The sequence below is a fragment of the Sus scrofa genome, chromosome 2 (assembly GCF_000003025.6).
Source record: "Sus scrofa isolate TJ Tabasco breed Duroc chromosome 2, Sscrofa11.1, whole genome shotgun sequence".
Classification (NCBI taxonomy): Eukaryota; Metazoa; Chordata; class Mammalia; order Artiodactyla; family Suidae; genus Sus; species Sus scrofa.
The window spans coordinates 140,202,297-140,220,097 of NC_010444.4; the positions used below are offsets into that span (position 1 = coordinate 140,202,297).

The following is a 17,801-nucleotide window of genomic DNA, read 5'->3' on the forward strand; positions in this document are numbered from 1 at the left end:
AACGAACGCAGCGCGTAATTTAAAACATTGTATCAGTAACAAAGGTGAGCCTCGTGGGCGGGGTTGTGCTGTCTAGCTGCGAAGGTTCAGGTTCCGTCGCGGGGTGTGAGTGAGCCGGTACCGGAGGAGACGTGCGGTGTCTTCGGTGAGTATGAGGCTCTACTGGAGCCCAGCTGCGGTACCTGCTCTTGCCCTCGCGAATTAGGCTTTCAGAAAGAAGAACTGCCGCCATCCTTTTTTTTTTTTTTTTTTTTTTTAATACCTCTGTCCTCACTGTGGGCCTGGGGGAGAGACTGAAGGAGCCCAGGGCTACTGACACCACCTCCACGACACCGGAGAGCAAGACACCGTACTTGGAGTGTGGCCTTCTGCTTTTGGAGCTGGGTGTCTGCTCATTCCTGTTCGCGGTCGGAAATGCCGCCTCAGACTGGATTAAATGATTAACTCTCTCTCTCATTTCCTTTCTCTTTGCTAGTAGTTGAAGGGAAAGAGGAGCAGGAATTCAGCCAGTGAGACCAAGTTGTCTTGGGGCCTAGGAATTGGTTCTTACTCAGAATTTGCAGCCCTTTTTATCCCATAAGGTTCTCCTCCCTACCCACTTTTGTCTCTCTTTAGATCTAGGCTTCCCCTGCTAACATGTCGCAAGGGATCCTCTCTCCACCAGCCGGCTTGTTGTCGGATGAGGAAGTCGTAGTCTCCCCCATGTTTGAGTCCACTGCTGCAGATTTGGGGTCTGTGGTGCGCAAGGAACTGCTGTCAGACTGCTCTGTCATCTCCACCTCCCTGGACGACAAGCAGCAGGTAAAGGAGTTGAATTGGCTTGGGGGCAGAAAGTCATATCCTCAGCATACTAGTTATCCCTACAAAGTAGCAGGAGGTCAAAACCCTGCATTCTTAGGGTTTGAGAGATCAACTGAAAATTAAGGACAAGACAAGTAAAAAATGTACAATTGTGTGTCTCTAAGAAATCTATTAACTGCATTGCCGTAATGAAACATTCTCAAATGCATACTCAGTTAATCCTATGAGAGAAGGCAGTAGTTAGATCTCCTTCACCATGAAGTCCAGACATATTCAGGCTTTAATATGAACCCATAGCTTGCACTTAAAAGGGGGCTTGCTTTCTGCTGAGATGTCTCAGCTGCAGCATTCTTGATGCCTGGGGCCAGATGATTCTTTGTTATAGGGGGCAGTTCTGTGCAGTGTAAAATGTTAAGCGGCATTCTTGGTCTCTACCCACTAGATGTCAGTAGCTCCTTCCCAGGACATCCAGGAAATTTGTTCTGGCATTACTAAATGTCATGGTTAAGAACAGCTCTACTCAGACATCTCTTGTAGAAGTTTTATGAGAGCAGGGCCTTTGTTAATGTCCTTCACTGTGAACTACTGGATCCTATAAGATTTCCTGCACCGGAGTAGAGAGATCTCTGATCTCTAAATATCTGTTGAATGAACTTGGTGGGTGCTATTATTAACCCCATTCTACAGATGAGGGAACTGAGGTAAAGAAAACTTAAAGAACTTGTTCAAGATCTCAGGAGTTCCCGCTGTGGCACAACAGGATCAATGGTGTCTTTGCAGTGGCAGCAATTCAGGTTTGGTCCCCGCCCCGGCACAGACACAGTGGGTGAAGGATCCAGCCATGCTGCAGCTGTGGCATAGGTTGCAACTCCAGCTCTGATTGGATCCCTGGCCCAGGAATCCAATGGGTGGCCGAAAAAAAAAGATCTCATGGTTTCTTAATGATGGAATTGGGACTGAAATTCAGGTGTGTCTGCCTCTAAGGTGCTTAACTACTATGTTTTGCCATAATATCACACACTAATTTTCATGCCATTCAGAAAGTTCTAACCCAGATAATCTGTGGTAAGCCAGGCTTTCAGGATTCTAAAACGACAAGAAAGATGATTAAGTAGTGAAAAAGTCCATGTGGGTTGGAGTGATTATGGAACCTGAGTAGCTGCACACAGTCATTAGAGGTGGAATATGGTAGTGTTAACATGATTTCCAGGAACTATTTTATTTTACTTCTATTATTTTTTTGTCTTTTGTCTTTCCAGGGCCACACCTGCAGCATATAGAGGTTCCCAGGCTAGGGGTCCAATTGGAGCTGCAGCTGCCGGCCTACACCACAGCCACAGCAATGTGGGATCCGAGCTATGTCTTTGACCTACACCACAGCTCATGGCAACACCAGATCCTTAACCCACTTAGCGAGGCCAGGGATTGAACCCTCATCCTCCTGGATACTAGTCAGGTTCATCAACCACTGAGCCACAACGGGAACTCCAGAAACTATTTTATATTTGCCCATCTGCTCAGAAGTAACTGCTGAGATTAATCTGTGGTTCTGGCCTGGAATTCTGTCACAGGTTCCATCTGAAGGAAGCATGGAGAAAGTCAAAGTATACCTGAGGGTCAGGCCCTTTTTACCTTCAGAGTTAGAACGACAGGAGGATCAGGTGAGTTTCTGAGGAGGGAGGATTAAAAGTGGAATGCTGCAATACAGTAGAGGCTCCCAGGAATGTTTTCCTTCGGTGACAGTTTTCCCTCTTCTTAGGGTTGTGTCCGTATTGAGAATATGGAGACCCTTGCTCTACAGGCACCCAAGGACTCTTTTGCCCAGAAGAGCAACGAGAGAGGGATTGGACAAGCAACACACAGATTCACCTTTTCCCAGGTATAGAGATACTGATATGTGAACAGGGCACCACCATGTAGAGGCAACTTTATTCCCTCTTTAGAGGGTAAAGCTTTCTTCTTAACTGTGAGTTTCTTATATATACATGTCTACAGCTTGGGGACCTTTGTAATGTGTTAGTGTGTCAAGCACTTTACGTGCTTTAATTCCCAACAACTCTGTCACTGTTATCATTATGGTCCCTGTTTTCCAGTAAGGATACTGTGGCTCAGTGAGGATAGTGTTGCTGAAGCCCTGTAGCAGTCATTGGTAGAGTTAGGGCTTGAATCAGATCCATCTATCTCCCAAGCCCATGCTTGTGACCATTATGTCGCTCCATTTTGTGTGCAGCTGTGGACTTACTAGATAGCATTCCTTAAGTATTTGTTGATTTGGATAAAAGGTGGACTGGCAGAGAGGATTTAGGGAGCAGCTGGGAGCACTGCAAAAAAAAAGCTGCTTGAGTGTCTCCAGAGCCAACCACCCAGGAAGGGATGTATCTGCTGGCTCCGCACAGAGGAAAGTGGGAGATGAAGGATGGGCCTCTGAGAAACTGGATCTGTCTCTAGATCTTTGGACCAGAAGTGGGACAGGCACCTTTCTTCAACCTGACTGTAAAGGAGATGGTAAAGGATGTACTCAAAGGACAGAACTGGCTTATTTATACGTATGGAGTCACCAACTCAGGGAAAACCCACACCATTCAAGGTGAGTAGTAGGCCTCACAGAACTGCTGATTGTCTTTGCCACTGATGCTCCGAGCTGGGGAACGGCACTTGCCTCACCTGTCTACCTTTCACATGCCTCCAGGTACCATCAAGGACGGGGGGATCCTGCCCCGGTCCCTGACTCTCATCTTCAATAGCCTCCAGGGCCAACTTCATCCAACACCTGATCTGAAGCCCTTGCTCTCCAATGAGGTAATGTGGCTAGACAGCAAGCAGATCCGGCAGGAGGAGCTGAAAAAACTGGCCCTGCTAAGTGGAGGCCTCCAAGAGGTAAAGTGTTGGTGTTCACAGAGGCAGGGACAGAGGAATAAATTTCCAGAACGTTTTGTGCTTACCTTCTCCCTGGGCTTCTCCAGGAGGACCTGTCCACCTCTTTGAAGAAGAGTGTCTATATTGAAAGTCGGATGGGCACCAGCACCAGTTTTGACAGTGGCATTGCTGGGCTCTCCTCTACCAGTCAGTTTACCAGCAGTAGCCAGCTGGATGGTATGTACCCTGACTGGGCTATGTGCCAAGTAACCAATTCCCTGCTCCCCACATCTTCCAGAATTATAGACCAGAGGTTGCAACCAGAACTCCACCTTTCTAAGGCCCCTGAAGGCCAAAGGGGAGATGGCCTGCTCTACACTGTACATTGGCTTCTTCCCTAGAAACAAGTCACCGATGGGCACAGCCAGACACAGCCCCTGTAAGTGTCCCTGCAGACATTCGCTTCTCCATCTGGATCTCCTTCTTTGAGATCTACAATGAACTGCTTTATGACCTGTTAGAACCACCTAGCCAGCAGCGCAAGAGGCAGACTCTGCGGCTGTGTGAGGATCAAAACGGCAATCCCTATGTGAAAGGTATGGAAAAGCAGGGAGGCTGCCATGAACCCTGCAGGGGACCTGGGGAGAGACCAGGAAGAGAGTTAGGTGCTCCCATGTTATGTATGTCCTCTCTCCTTGGCCTCAGATCTCAACTGGATTAATGTTCAGGATGCCGAGGAGGCCTGGAAACTCCTGAAAGTGGGTCGTAAAAACCAGAGCTTTGCCAGCACCCACCTGAATCAGAACTCCAGCCGCAGGTTAGGGGGTCGTGAGAGTCAGCTTTTCACTGTGTTCGAGAAACGTTCGTCCTCCACTTGGTCACAGAGGATATGCGGTAACTTTTCTCTTTTTCCTAACTTTCAGTCATAGCATCTTCTCAATCCGGATCCTGCATCTTCAGGGGGACGGGGATATAATCCCCAAGATTAGCGAGTAAGTTTTTTCATTTAGAAATTTGGGTTTCTTGGCCTTAAAGGGTAGTTGGGGGAGGTGGACAAGTGAGGTCCTCGGGATTATTTGTTAGATTCATGCTGTCCTTCCTCGGGTACAGAGATTCTTCATGAGTCCTCCCCTCCCTGGAACTACATGAAGGGCTAGAAAGCCCATAACCTGTTGGGTCCTTATGTCAGATCCTGTCCATCATTCAAGGTTATCACTCTGTGATCTGGCTGGCTCAGAGCGCTGCAAAGATCAGAAGAGTGGTGAGCGGCTGAAGGAAGCAGGAAACATTAACACGTCCCTGCACACCCTGGGCCGCTGTATTGCTGCCCTGCGCCAAAATCAGCAGAACCGGTAAGTTTTTCACTGCAAGCCATGGGCCAGGATGGCTGAGACTTCCTGGTCGTCCGTGGAGCTAATGCTGGGATGACCACGGCCTGAAATTCTGCTCACAGCTCTGTTCTCTCTGATTCCCCCACCAGATCAAAGCAGAATTTGGTTCCCTTCCGTGACAGCAAATTGACTCGAGTGTTTCAAGGCTTCTTCACAGGCCGAGGCCGCTCCTGCATGATTGTCAATGTGAATCCCTGTGCATCCACTTATGATGAAACCCTTCATGTGGCCAAGTTCTCAGCCATTGCTAGCCAGGTGAGAAGCTGTAGGTGTGAGGATTGTGCTCACTTTGGGCTGGTACCTGTACTTAAGGAAGCCGCTGGGACTAGTAACGGATTCAATTAAGATTTTTTTCCCCCTTACTAGCTTGTGCATGCTCCACCTCTGCAGCTGGGATTCCCATCACTACATTCATTCATCAAGGAACACAGTCTGCGAGCATCCCCCAGCTTAGAAACTGGAGCTAAGACAGACCCAAGCCTTGATGATGACATTGAAAATGAAGTTGACATCTCCACCTATGGCAAGGAGGTGAGAATGCAAGAAAGCTTTGACACAGGAGCTTGATGGCTACACATTTCCCATGCTACCTTCCTGGTGGGCCTGTGCCTTTTTTGAGCATGGGCATCTGATGACCTCTGACCTATGCATCCCTCCTAGGAGCTCCTACAGGTGGTGGAAGCCATGAAAGCACTGCTTTTGAAAGAACGGCAGGAAAAGTTGCAGCTGGAGATGCACCTTCGTGATGAGATTTGCAATGAGATGGTGGAGCAGATGCAACAACGGGAACAGTGGTGCAGGTACTAGCTGAGTAACCCCTCTTGTTCTGTCACCTACATCAGAAGGTGGGAAGTGGGACTGGGACAGAGTAGTGCCTCAAAATCTGCTCTCCAGGATCACTCCTCAGAATCTTCACTCCTCTTTTCTCCTCTGTTAGTGAACATTTGGACACCCAAAAGGAACTACTGGAGGAGATGTATGAAGAGAAACTCACAATCCTCAAGGAGTCACTGACAAGTTTTTACCAAGAGGAGCTTCAGGTGAGTTGCCCTCCACCAGCCCCAACTAGCTGCTCAGATTCCCATCACTGGCTTGCCTGAGCTGGACAGATTTATAAGCTGTGGTAGGGGCAGGGATTCGTCTTTCTCTAGTTTCCTTGGTGCTTTGTGTTAATCTATGTTTGATAAATTGAATAAAGGTTTGGTTGGCCAAGAAATGGCGTAAGTGCTAACAAACAAGTTTTTGAGACCCAAGCATCAGGGAAATTTTTGTTCATTGCTCAGTCATCTGTTCCTATAGGATTTGTCTGACTCTGAACAAAGAATTGTGCCTTCTGCTTCCCTCTTAGGAGCGGGATGAGAAGATTGAGGAGTTAGAAGCTCTCTTGCAGGAAGCCAGAGAGCAGTCAGTGGCCCATCAACAACCAGGGTCTGAACTGTCCCTCCGGCGGTCACAACGGTTGGCAGCTTCAGCCTCCACCCAGCAGCTCCAGGAGATTAAAGCTAAATTGGAACAATGCAAAGCAGAACTAAACTCCACCACTGAAGGTGAGGAAGAAGAGGGGGCAGGAAGCATAACAGTGTTTTAGGGAAAAGCTGTCCTTCAAACTTGGGCTTTCTGATGCCAACTCCAACATAATTTCCTCCCCTGCAGTTATAACCCCCTGACCTTTCACTCAAGGATGCACGTCACTGCACTTGTTTTATTTTGTGCAAATTAGTGTCAATTCAGTTAAAAGAGGTAAGACCAAGGCTAGAAAGCCTGCACATGTAAGGTTATTGTTTCCTTTACTCAGAGCTGCGGAAGTATCAGAAAATGTTAGAACCACCGCCGTCAGCCAAGCCCTTCATCGTTGATGTAGACAAGAAGTTAGAAGAGGGCCAGAAGGTAATTACCTTTCTCTGTTTACTAAAGCTCTCAACTAAGGCAATTTCCAACACCATATCCCTCGTTCATGTGAAGACAAGATGTTTTTTGTGCACAGACCTGGAGAATGGCTACTTCATTCAACTGATTAGCCTTTCTAATATTACTTCTCCCCAATGGTTCTCCAAATCCTCCAGATCACTATCCTGGTTGATCTTGGCCACAGTTTGGTTCCTACTCCTTTTTCAGAATATAAGGCTGCTGCGGACAGAGCTTCAGAAACTTGGTGAGTCTCTCCAGTCTGCAGAAAGAGCCTGTTGCCATAGCACTGGAGCAGGAAAACTTCGCCAAGCCTTGGCCACGTGTGATGACATCTTAATCAAACAGGTTAGGGCAGCCTATATATCACTTTCTCTTTTATCAGCCCACTCCAGAGTATATGTGCAAAGGAAATGAGAAGAGAGAGGTAAAGATTTTTAGGCTAACCTTAATAGGGGATTTCTCTTTCTAGCAAAATAAAACTAACCATTCACTAAGTACAAGGCACTATGCTAAGTAATTTATAGTCATTTTCTGTCATGACAACTGTAGAGAGGTGGATACTATCACATCTCCTCCAAGATGCTTAGATTGTAAGAAATCAAGACAAAACACTAACAATTTAAGCTATGACATTGTTATCAGTAAGTGCATCCTGATGCCGGATATACTAAAATGTAAAAAACAAAACAAAACCCAACTTAATTTGATACATAGGAACTGAGGCTCTTGGAAGTTAAGTAAAATCACTCAAGCTCATACCACCTTATGTGTTAGAAAATGTCCTATTCAGTGCTATTTGTTTGGTTCTTAAGGAAAATACCCCCCAGGAGTTCCTGTTGTGGCTCAGTGGTTAAGAACCTGACTAGTATCCATGAGGATGTGGGTTCGATCCCTGGCTCTGCTCAGTACTTTAAGGATCAGGCATAGCCATGAGCTGCAGTGTGGATCACAGGTGTAACTTGGATACTGAGTTACTAGGGCAATGGTGCCAGCCAGCAGTTGCAGCTCTATTTCTACCCCAGCCTGGGAACTTTCAATGCTGCAGATGAGGCCCTAAAAAGAAAAAAAGAAAGAAAATACCCCACTATTCAATTATAAGCTCTGACCTAAAGAGCTAATCTTTGTAAAAACAATTGTTAGTAACTAGTAATGGATAGCGTGTACTACCTTGCCCTCTTGTTTGTCTAGTATACCAAACAGAAATGTTTTCCATAACCCTGTTGATCTTCCTTAGGATCAGACCCTGGCTGAGCTTCAGAATAACATGATGCTGGTAAAACTGGACCTGCGGAAGAAAGCGGCGTGCATCGCAGAACAGTATCATACTGTGCTAAAACTCCAAGGCCAGGCTTCTACCAAAAAGCGCCTGGGTGCCAACCAGGAAAATCAGCTACCAAACCAACAGCCCCCAGGGAAGAAACCATTTCTTCGAAACTTACTTCCCCGAACACCCACCTGTCAAAGTTCAACAGACTGCAGCCCTTATGCCCGGATCCTGCGCTCACGGCGCTCCCCTTTACTCAAATCTGGGCCTTTCGGCAAAAAATACTAAAATTGTGAGAAGGAGAAAGCAGTCATTGCTCTGAGCTTAAGAAATAGGCCTCTTTTGGAGTTCCCTGGTGGCCTGGCAGTTAAGGATTTGGCACTGTCACTGCTGTGGCTGGGGTTCAATCTCTGGCCTAGGAACTTCTGCATGCTGTAGGTGTGGCCTAAGAAAGAAAAATAGGTCTCTTTTAAGCTTTACCATATATATACTTGGAACTCTTTTCATAATACAATATTCGGACACTAGTTATTTTTCACCCTTTTTGTATTATAATCACTTATGTAATCTTATGCTTTTTTACCTATATCATTTCTATGCACACAAAAAAGTTATATTAAATAAAGATATTATTCACATTTTAAATCTGAATTCCAAATCTGGCATAATCATTAAAATAAAGGGGCAGAAAAATTGAAAAACAAATTATCAGTCAGGCCCCTAGGAACTTTTGCACAGGAATGGCAGTGGAGACCAGTAACCAGCGAACAGCTAACCTAAGAAAACTTGGTAAGAAATGAATTCAAGGGACATTAGATATTCTAAACCTTCTTTAATATAAAATGAAGCGTCAAACATGAGGAGGTAAATGGGTAATAAACTTGTTCTGGAATCAGAATAAAGGAAGTCTGGGCCCTGAGCTCAGAGTAACCCATATCATCTACTATACAAATTCATTACAGCAGACATTATAGTATATTACCTCCTACTGAACACACAAGCACAGGCCTAAAACCCTCCAAGAGCGCAGCAAGAACGATTACCTTGTTTAATAGGTGAAGGCTGGAAAAAAAAATTCTGTTGATGATAGAGAGAAAAAACACAGTTACATCCAAAATATTTATTAAAACAGATCAACGTAAACAGTTTATTATCTGTACAGTCACTCCCAAATGTCCAGGAAACTAATCTTGTCTCCCTGCCCTGCTTTAGTGGGGATATAGCTAACTCTACACGCATCTTTTGCCCTCAGTAGGGGCCATCAGCAGTTCCATGCTCAGTGAGAGTCTTTTTGCTCCTTCTTTTATTCAACTTTAGTAGGTTTCTGCCAATTTGAAATCTAGGAGACTCCTCAAAACCATGTTTTAGAAGAATGTCTCCCCTGTAAGAACAAGCGTAAAGCTTTACTCCATTAAACCTGAGCTCTCACATCAGAAGAGACACACTCAGCAAATCAAAGAATGTCACGTCATGTCTATCCCGTGCCCTACTGCCAGCAGAGGGAAGAAGGGGAAAGTTTTCTCCCTTCCTTCTTCCTTTCCTCTAAGGAAATCTCTCACTCCCAGCAGCATTAAAACTTGGTTCCTGTAGCCTTGCCTGCGCTAAAGTGCTGTTAAAGGGATATGGGGCAGGGTAGGGGAAGGAGGTCTGGGAAGAAGGCCAAGATCTGTAGCCACTCTCTGAACAGAAGAGTGAAGTGCTTCAAACTGGCAAAGACATTATCTGTTCCTGCCAGGATTCTTCTGTCAGTCTCCTCTGAAGATGTTTCTATAAACTGTCCCCAAGGAGCTGTTTTCCATTTGTACAAACAAAATGAACTAAGGTCCTTGGAAGAATAGATGTGGCTGTTCTTTACATGGAGGTAAGGCTTAATATAGGTCTGGCAATATGTAGGCTTGAAGGCAGCCAGCTATGGTGTGACTGAAGACAGGTTGAGTGGAGAAACTCTGCGTGTGGGAGTGTTGTTAGCAGACAGTGAAGCGGGGAGGAAAAAGGGAGCAGGCATCTCGGTGGAGGGAGTCTCGCCTTGGTTCCGAAGTTGCAGGATTTGCCGGAGCAAGGCCTTACCTTCCTCCCGGGTCTGAAACAAAGTCAGGCAAATGTATCAAAATATGTCCAAGGCTATTCTCAAAAATAGGTTCTAAAATACAAAGTCCCACAGAACAAGGTGGCCTTTCCACTTACCTTCTTGTCCCTCGTCCTCCCCCAGATCACAGTAAAGCCCACTCAAACCTAAAGTCCAAACCTTTCACGGAGGAGCTGATACTCACATCGTTGAATGCACAACACTTTTGCGCACAAGTTGAAGCTTCATCCCACAGCTTACACTTAAAATAATACTGGGCCAGATAGCGGAAAGCAGTGCTCTCCTCCAAGTGTTCCACTATTTCCTAGATAAGAAAATCAGAAATGACTGAGGTGATAAGAACAAGATTACTAACCCAGTCCTCAAGCTTATGAGACGTACCCCACACGAATAGATATCTTGGATATATTTGATGTAACACTGGGCTGCCTGTTCCGACTCTGTCAATTGTTCATGAAGCCTACAAAAGAAATGGGTCTTTAAGTACAAATCAGATCTCAAAACAAGCTAGTGATAAAAAGTAAAAGCACATGATTAAGCCCCAAAAAAAAAAAAAAAAAGTAAACAATCATAGACAAGTACAAATTTTAATATAAATGGCATGCTGGGACCCAAAATAGTTAGTGCCCAGAGCTGATATTTACTCATTAAAGCTTAGAATCATTACTCTGCTACTGGTGATGGAGGGAAAGTTAGCAAATACTTAAGCTGGATAACACACCATTGCAAAAATTCCCTGGATGAGATTTAAAAAATAACCTGAATGATATCATGGAGCATGATGGATAGATAATGTGAGAAAAAGAATGTATATATGTATGTGTAACTGGGTCTCTTTGCTATACTATCAAAATTGACAGAACACTGTAAACTAGCTATAATGGAAAAAATAAAAATATCATTTTAAAAAAACACCCTGAATGAGATTTTAAAAACTTACCAAGCAATTCGTATTTTTTTCCAAATCCAGAAAAGAAGTGACAGGAAAGAAACTGCATTCAAGAACCTCTCTTGCTATTATATTCCTTATTTTCCTGGGCCTCATCAGGAGGAGATTAATACCTAAAGTATTCTTCCTAGACTACTGTGACATGAGAAGTTCATTTCTTTCCATTCATTCTTGATCCTTTGCCTAATAGGAATACAATTCCCCCTCAAAGAAAAGCAGCGTTCTCTCAAATCAAGGTGGCTCAATTTCCACACCAGTAATCACACACCATGCTACATGCCCTCAGTCATGGAGATGATGAATGGGAGGCTTGAAAATATGCAGGACCCATCATACTGGAGAAGCCAATAGAAATAATCACTCTTTCACTCACTTTGCCAGTTTCACTAGAGCCATTTTTTCCACATCTCCCACGGCATAAGCTCTCCAATAACACTGCCAAAAAAAATTAAACTGGTTACTTAAGTCACTGCCAAATGTGCCATGACTTATCACACAGAGGCTGAGGTCCTGCAAGCCTCCCAGAAGTTCAGACTTGGAAAATACAAAGCATTTTTAGTAGATAGGCTAGGTCCAGTTTATACAGTAATATTCCACTGATGATGTCATAGATCAGAATGAAGGAAAATTAAGCAGAGATAGCCCAAGCCCTCATCCAAAGAGCAGATTTTCACTCATATTCTCCAGGACCCAATTTCAGGTACCTTTTTGGCTTCCACTAGTTGATTGAGTTTCTCATAACATTCTCCTAAAGCGACCAGCATTCGAGAATCATTGGGCCTGAGAAGGAAGAGGAGTAAGTCTGAGCAAAGACTTGATGAAAAACTAAAGTTCTCCCTTGAGGAACCACCAGCACAACTATTTCAAATCTATAAAAGGAATGGGTTTTCATCTAATACTTCATATAATTATATTATTTTGTGTTCACAATTATACTCTTAGCCTGTTAGCAGAATACACTACATAAAAATGACCTAACAGCGTATCGCAACTTTTTCTTTGGCAACTATGGCATGTGGAAAGAAAAGTATTAGCCCTTCTCACAAAAACACACATCATTAAGTGGCCACTTACCGAAGCTGGTGGGCCCGTCTATAATAATAAAGGCAATAAAATGGCATCTTAAGGATTTCATAGGTCTGCCCAAGGCCATACCAGGCTCTGTAGTCCCGCTTATTGACCTCAATGGCATGCCTAAGAAATGGAAGAGAGACTGGTAAGAGGGCAGAATCAAAGTCAGTGACTTGTGGCTAATAGAGGCTCTTCACATAACAACCTGCTCCACCCCACCCTCCAACCAAAAGCTCACCTATAAGCCTGAATAGCAGCAGATGTGTTCTTCATTTCCATGTACTCGTGTCCCATCAGTGTCCATGCCCCAAGATACCGAGGGTTCAATTTCAAGGCTCGCTGGAAATACAAGGCTGCTTTCTCATGCTGAGAACGCAAACTATAATAATTGCCTGATTGAAAAACAAAAAATACATGAACAACGAGAAAGGTTAAAAATAGAAATCCACTAAAATAGGCAGCATTCCACAGGGTAGGCATGAACCATAAACCATTTCTCCAAAGTTCTTGCAGAAAAGCCAAACAGTACATAAGTGTAATATCATCATTCCCTGGGGAAATATATTTCATATATCATATGTTATGGTTGAAAAAAAAAAAGTGTTCCCTAATACCATAAAGGTGTTCTTCATTTTATTTCCTCTGGATATAGTATTTATACACATTTCCTTAATAAAGGGTAGGAAATTCCTAGAGTAGGCTTTACATTGGTAGTTTTCCAACTATAATCTTAGGATTCTAGGGAGGTAAAGGGTTAAAAAGTTAGAGCCCTGAATTCCCTTCTTCCATAAGAATCAAGGAAGTTCTATTGTCACTGGTGTTGAAATGAATATGTGAACAATTTTAAATTTCTGTGAAACTTTTTATTTGAAGAAAGAGAAGAAAGGCCATCTGTCTTATGTCAACTGATAAATGGATAAATGAAATGTGAAACACTACTTAACAGTAGAAAAGAGAGAACTACTGACATAAGCTACAACATGGTCAAACCTCAAAAAACAGCTCTGCAAAAAGAAGCCAGGCAATAAGATTAAATACTGCAAGATTCCCTTTATATGAAATTTCTAGAAAAGGAAAAATTATAGAGATAGAAGGCAGATCTGTGGCTACCGGGAATGGGAGTAGGACTAACTGCAAATAGACCCAAGGGAACTTTGAGGGGGGGTGGAATCTTTGAAACAGGATTGTGACTATGGTTACACAACTGTATAAATTAACAAAAATTAATTGAACTGTAAATTTAAAATGGGTAAATTTTATGGTATGTAAATTATACCTCAATAAAGCTATTTTTCATATATGACAATAACATGGACAACCTAGAAGAAATGGACATATTCCTAGAAATGTATAATCTCCCAAGACTAAACCAGGGAAAAATAGAAAATACAAACAGGTAGGAGTTCCCGTCGCGGCGCAGTGGTTGGCGAATCCAACTAGGAACCATGAGGTTGCGGGTTCGATCCCTGCCCTTGCTCAGTGGGTTGACAATCCGGCGTTGCCATGAGCTGTGGTGTAGGTGGCAGACGCAGCTCGGATCCCCCTTTGCTGTGGCTCTGGCGTAGGCCAGTGGCTGCAGCTCCGATTCAACCCCTGGCCTGGGAGCCTCCGTGTGCCACGGGAGCGGCCCAAGAAATGACGGGAAAATATAAACAGACAAATTACCTGTAATGAAAAAAACAAAAAAAAAAAAACCCCAAACTCCCCACAAACAAAAGTCCAGGACCAAATGGTTTCAGAAGTGAATTTTACCAACCATATAGAGAAGAGCTAACATTTATCTTTTTCAAATTATTCCAAAAAATTGTATAGGAAAGAATGATTCAAAACTCATTTTACAAAGCCAGCAGCACCCTGACACCAAAATCAAAAATACTGCAAAAAGGAGTTCCCGTCATGGCACAGTGGTTAACGAATCCGACTAGGAACCATGAGGTTGCGCGTTCAGTCCCTGGCCTTGCTCAGTGGGTTAAGGATCCGGCGTTGCCATGAGCTGTGGTGTAGGTCACAGACATGGCTTGGATTTGTGTTGCTGTGGCTCTGGTGTAGGCCAGTGGCTACAGCTCTGATTAGACCCCCAGCCTGGGAACCGCCATATGCCGAGGGAGCGGCCCTAGAAAAAGGCAAAACAACAAAAAAAAGTAAACAAACAAAAAAACAAGATACTGCAAAAAAAGAAAATTATAAGCTAATATCACTAATGATCACAGAAGCAAAACTCAACACATTATTAGAAAACTGAATCCGGCAATACTTTAAAAGGATTATATACCATGATCAAGTAGAATTTATCCTGGGGCTGCAGGGATGTTTCAATATCCACAAATCAGTCAATATGATACACCACATTAACAAAATGAAGAATAAAAATCATATAATCATCTTAATAGATACAAAAAAAGCTTTTTTGTATCTATTAAATTCAACATCCATTTATCATAAAAACTCTCCACGAAATAGGTATAGAGGGAACATACCTCAATATAATAAAGACCATTTATGAAAAACCCACAGCTAACATCATACTCATCAGTCAAAAGCAAAGCTTTTGCTCTAAGACCAGGAAGATAGCCACTCTTGCCACTTTTATTCAACACAGTACTGAAAGTCTTAGCCACAGCAAGCAGCTAAGAAAAAGAAATAAAGCAATCCAAAGTAGAAAGGAAGAAGTACAACTGTCACTGTTTGCAGATGACATGCCACCATACATAGAAAATCTTAAAAATACCACCAGAAAATGACTAGAGCTCACCAATGAATCTCGTAAAGTTGAACAATCAAAGAATAATACAGGGAGTACCTGTCATGACTCAGCAGTAACAAACCCGACTAGTATCTATAAGGTTCAGTCCCTGGCCTTGCTCAGTAGGTTGGGGATCTGGCATTGCCATGAGCTGTGGTGTGGATCACAGACATGGCTCAAATGCGGCACTGCTATGGCTGTGGCGAAGGCCAGTAGCGGTAACTCCGATTTGAGCCCTAGCCTGGGAAGTTCTGTATGTCTTGGGTGCAGCCCTAAAAAAAAAAAAAAAAAATGTGGTATGCATACACAATGGAATACTTTTTGTTATGTTTTGTTTTTTAGGGCCACACCTGTGGCATATGGAGGTTCCCAGGCTAGGGGTAGAATTGGAGCTGTAGCTGTTGGCCTATGCCACGGCAACTCGAGATCCAAGCCTCATCTGCAACCTACACCACAGCTCACAGCAACACTAGATCCCTAACCCACTGAGTGGGGTCAGGGACTGAACCCACGTTCTCCTGGATCCTAGTTGGGTTTGTTAACCATTGAGCCACGATGGGTGCCCTCTGTATAATAACTTTAAATGGTGTACAATCTATTAAAATTTTTAATCACTGTGTTGTATACCTAAAACTTAATGCAATGCTGTAAAATTAACTATAACTCAATTTTTTTAAAAAAAGGAAAAAAATTAATTAGAGCTATACCAAGACTTGTAGGAATTTTTCATGAGACATTGTTGAATAAGAAAAATCAAGAGAGGAGTTCCCGTCGCGGCGCAGTGGTTGGTGAATCCAACTAGGAACCATGAGGTTGCGGGTTTGGTCCCTGGCCTTGCTCAGTGGGTTAACGATCCGGCATCGCCGTGAGCTGTGGTGTAGGTTGCAGACGCGGCTCGGATCCCGCGTTGCTGTGGCTCTGGCGTAGGCCGGTGGCTACAGGTCCGATTCAACCCCTAGCCTGGGAACCTCCATATGCCGCGGGAGCGGCCCAAGAAATAGCAACAACAAAAGACAAAAAAAAAAAAAAAAAAAGAAAGAAAAATCAAGAGAAATATATATATTATCCCGTGTTTGTAAACAAACAGCCCATTAAACCCTGAATATGTGTATATTTATTTTCATGTGATATGGAACATGTTAACACAGGTTATTTTAAAGAAGAATGCAGTGAGGGGAAAAACGCACTTTAAAAAAAATTTCCTTTATGTAAAAATTGTATGTGCATAAACTAGATAAAAATTTGGGTTTAAATGTATATATACTGGAGTTTCCTCATGGCTCAGTGGTTAACGAACCCAACTAGGATCCATGAGGACACAGGTTCGATCCCTGGCCTCGCTCAGTGGATTAAGGATCCAGAGTTGCTGTGAGCTGTGGTATAGGTCGCAGACGCAGCTTGGATCTGGCATTGCTGTGGCTATGGCGTAGGCTGGCAGCTGTAGCTCTGACTGGACCCGTAGCCTGGGAACTTCCATATGCTGCGGATGCAGCCCTAAAAAGCAAAAAAGAAAAAATTATATACACTATATATAAGAGATCATGATACACTGTCAAACAGAAAAAGCAAATTATAGAGAAACTGTATGATTCAATTGTGGTAAAAAACAAGCAATAAAATTTCCATATGTGTATTTTTTTCAATCTGTCTAGATTTAGCTGTCGGTTTGTTTTTTGGTTTTTGTTTTGTCTTTTTAGGGAAGACTCAGATCTGGCATTGCTGTGGCTGTGGTGTAGGCCTGTGGCTACAGCTCCAATGTGACCTCTAGCCTGGGAACCTCCATAGGCCGCAGGTATGGCCCTAGAAAAACAAAATAAATAAATAAAAGTAAAAAAAAAATAAATAAATAACATGGAGTTCATTCTAACCTTAATGGACTTTATAGTTCATTCATAATGCTCTGATATTGAAAGGATCATTTGTTCCTCTTAACTATGTTCCCATTGGACTTACCATTTTTTTAATATTTATTTCCCATACTAGACTACAATTTCCTCAAGAGCTAGAAATATTTACTGAATGATTAAATTGAAATTCCATCAGTTTACTAATAACATCCTGACTTAGAAAAGTACAAATGTATGTCCTCAATGCAGTGTCACAAAGACCCAGCAATAGGGTCCTTCTTCTCCAAGGATCTTAGGCTCTCAGTCACGACCAACCAAGGCTTACTTTTATCCAAGAGCGGCCATTCATCTATTTGTAACAACTGATTATCAGGCCAAATACATAGGGCCATGGTTCTCAACCAGGGAGGATTCTGAACCCAAGAGGTTATCAGGTTACATCTACAAACATTTTCGGTTGTCACAACTGGGGGAAGGTTATTAGCGTCTGGTGTGTAGAGACTAGGTATACGGCTAATGCCCTGCAACGTATAGTACAGCCCCACACACATAAAAATTGTCAGCCAAAAATGTCAACAGTGCCAAGATCAAGACAACCTGATACAAAGAAGCAGGTAATCTCAAGAAGTTCCCCTCATGGCTCAGGGGTTAACGAATCCAACGAGGAACCACGAGGTAGCAGGTTCAATCCCTGGCCTTGCTCAGTGGGTGAAGGATCTGGCGTTGCCATGAGCTGTAGTGTAGGTCGCAGACACAGCTCAGATCCCGAGTTGCTGTGGCTCTGGCATACGCCGGCGGCTACAGCTCCAATTAGACCACTAGCCTGGGAACCTCCATATGTTGCGGGAGCGGCCCTAGAAAAGACACACACACACACACACACAC

The 17,801-nt window shown here is 43.6% G+C and overlaps 2 protein-coding genes across 6 annotated transcripts in view; one reads left to right on the top strand and one right to left on the bottom strand.

Moving 5' to 3' along the window:
• On the top strand, positions 20-10,848 carry KIF20A (kinesin family member 20A). 3 transcript variants are annotated; one of them, XM_003123952.6, is made up of 19 exons: positions 21-145; positions 616-801; positions 2,373-2,462; positions 2,561-2,680; positions 3,250-3,388; positions 3,491-3,678; positions 3,765-3,894; positions 4,059-4,253; positions 4,363-4,474; positions 4,581-4,649; positions 4,866-5,009; positions 5,138-5,303; positions 5,415-5,579; positions 5,709-5,848; positions 5,986-6,088; positions 6,397-6,595; positions 6,844-6,935; positions 7,164-7,301; positions 8,191-10,848. In XM_003123952.6, exons 2-19 carry the CDS (start codon positions 637-639, stop codon positions 8,506-8,508), a joined length of 2,673 nt encoding a protein of 890 aa, XP_003124000.3. In that variant the 5' UTR covers positions 21-145; positions 616-636; the 3' UTR covers positions 8,509-10,848. The 3 variants fall into 3 exon arrangements, with proteins under 3 accessions (XP_020940494.1, XP_003124000.3, XP_013850611.1); XM_013995157.2 differs by having other exon boundaries at positions 5,439-5,579; positions 8,191-8,871; XM_021084835.1 differs by having other exon boundaries at positions 20-145; positions 6,844-7,301; positions 8,191-8,871.
• CDC23 (cell division cycle 23) overlaps positions 9,038-17,801 on the bottom strand; it is a 34,395-nt gene continuing 25,631 nt past the window's right edge. For 2 of the 3 annotated variants that reach the window (XM_013995143.2, XM_013995142.2), the window contains 7 exons: positions 12,565-12,718; positions 12,330-12,449; positions 11,960-12,035; positions 11,629-11,690; positions 10,688-10,766; positions 10,491-10,610; positions 9,326-10,300 (listed from right to left, as the gene is read on the bottom strand). In XM_013995143.2, coding sequence (XP_013850597.1) covers positions 10,130-10,300; positions 10,491-10,610; positions 10,688-10,766; positions 11,629-11,690; positions 11,960-12,035; positions 12,330-12,449; positions 12,565-12,718 — 782 coding nt within the window. In that variant the 3' untranslated portion in view covers positions 9,326-10,129. 3 annotated transcript variants of the gene reach the window in all.

What these genes read in the sequence shown, in the direction of transcription:
- KIF20A (XM_021084835.1), top strand. Translation starts at nt 637, where the DNA reads ATGTCGCAAGGGATCCTCTCTCCACCAGCCGGCTTGTTGTCGGATGAG. An exon ending in AATCAGAACTCCAGCCGCAG is followed by an intron (nt 4,475 to 4,580) that starts GTTAGGGGGTCG and finishes CCTAACTTTCAG; the next exon opens with TCATAGCATCTTCTCAATCC. An exon ending in TCTCCACCTATGGCAAGGAG is followed by an intron (nt 5,580 to 5,708) that starts GTGAGAATGCAA and finishes CATCCCTCCTAG; the next exon opens with GAGCTCCTACAGGTGGTGGA.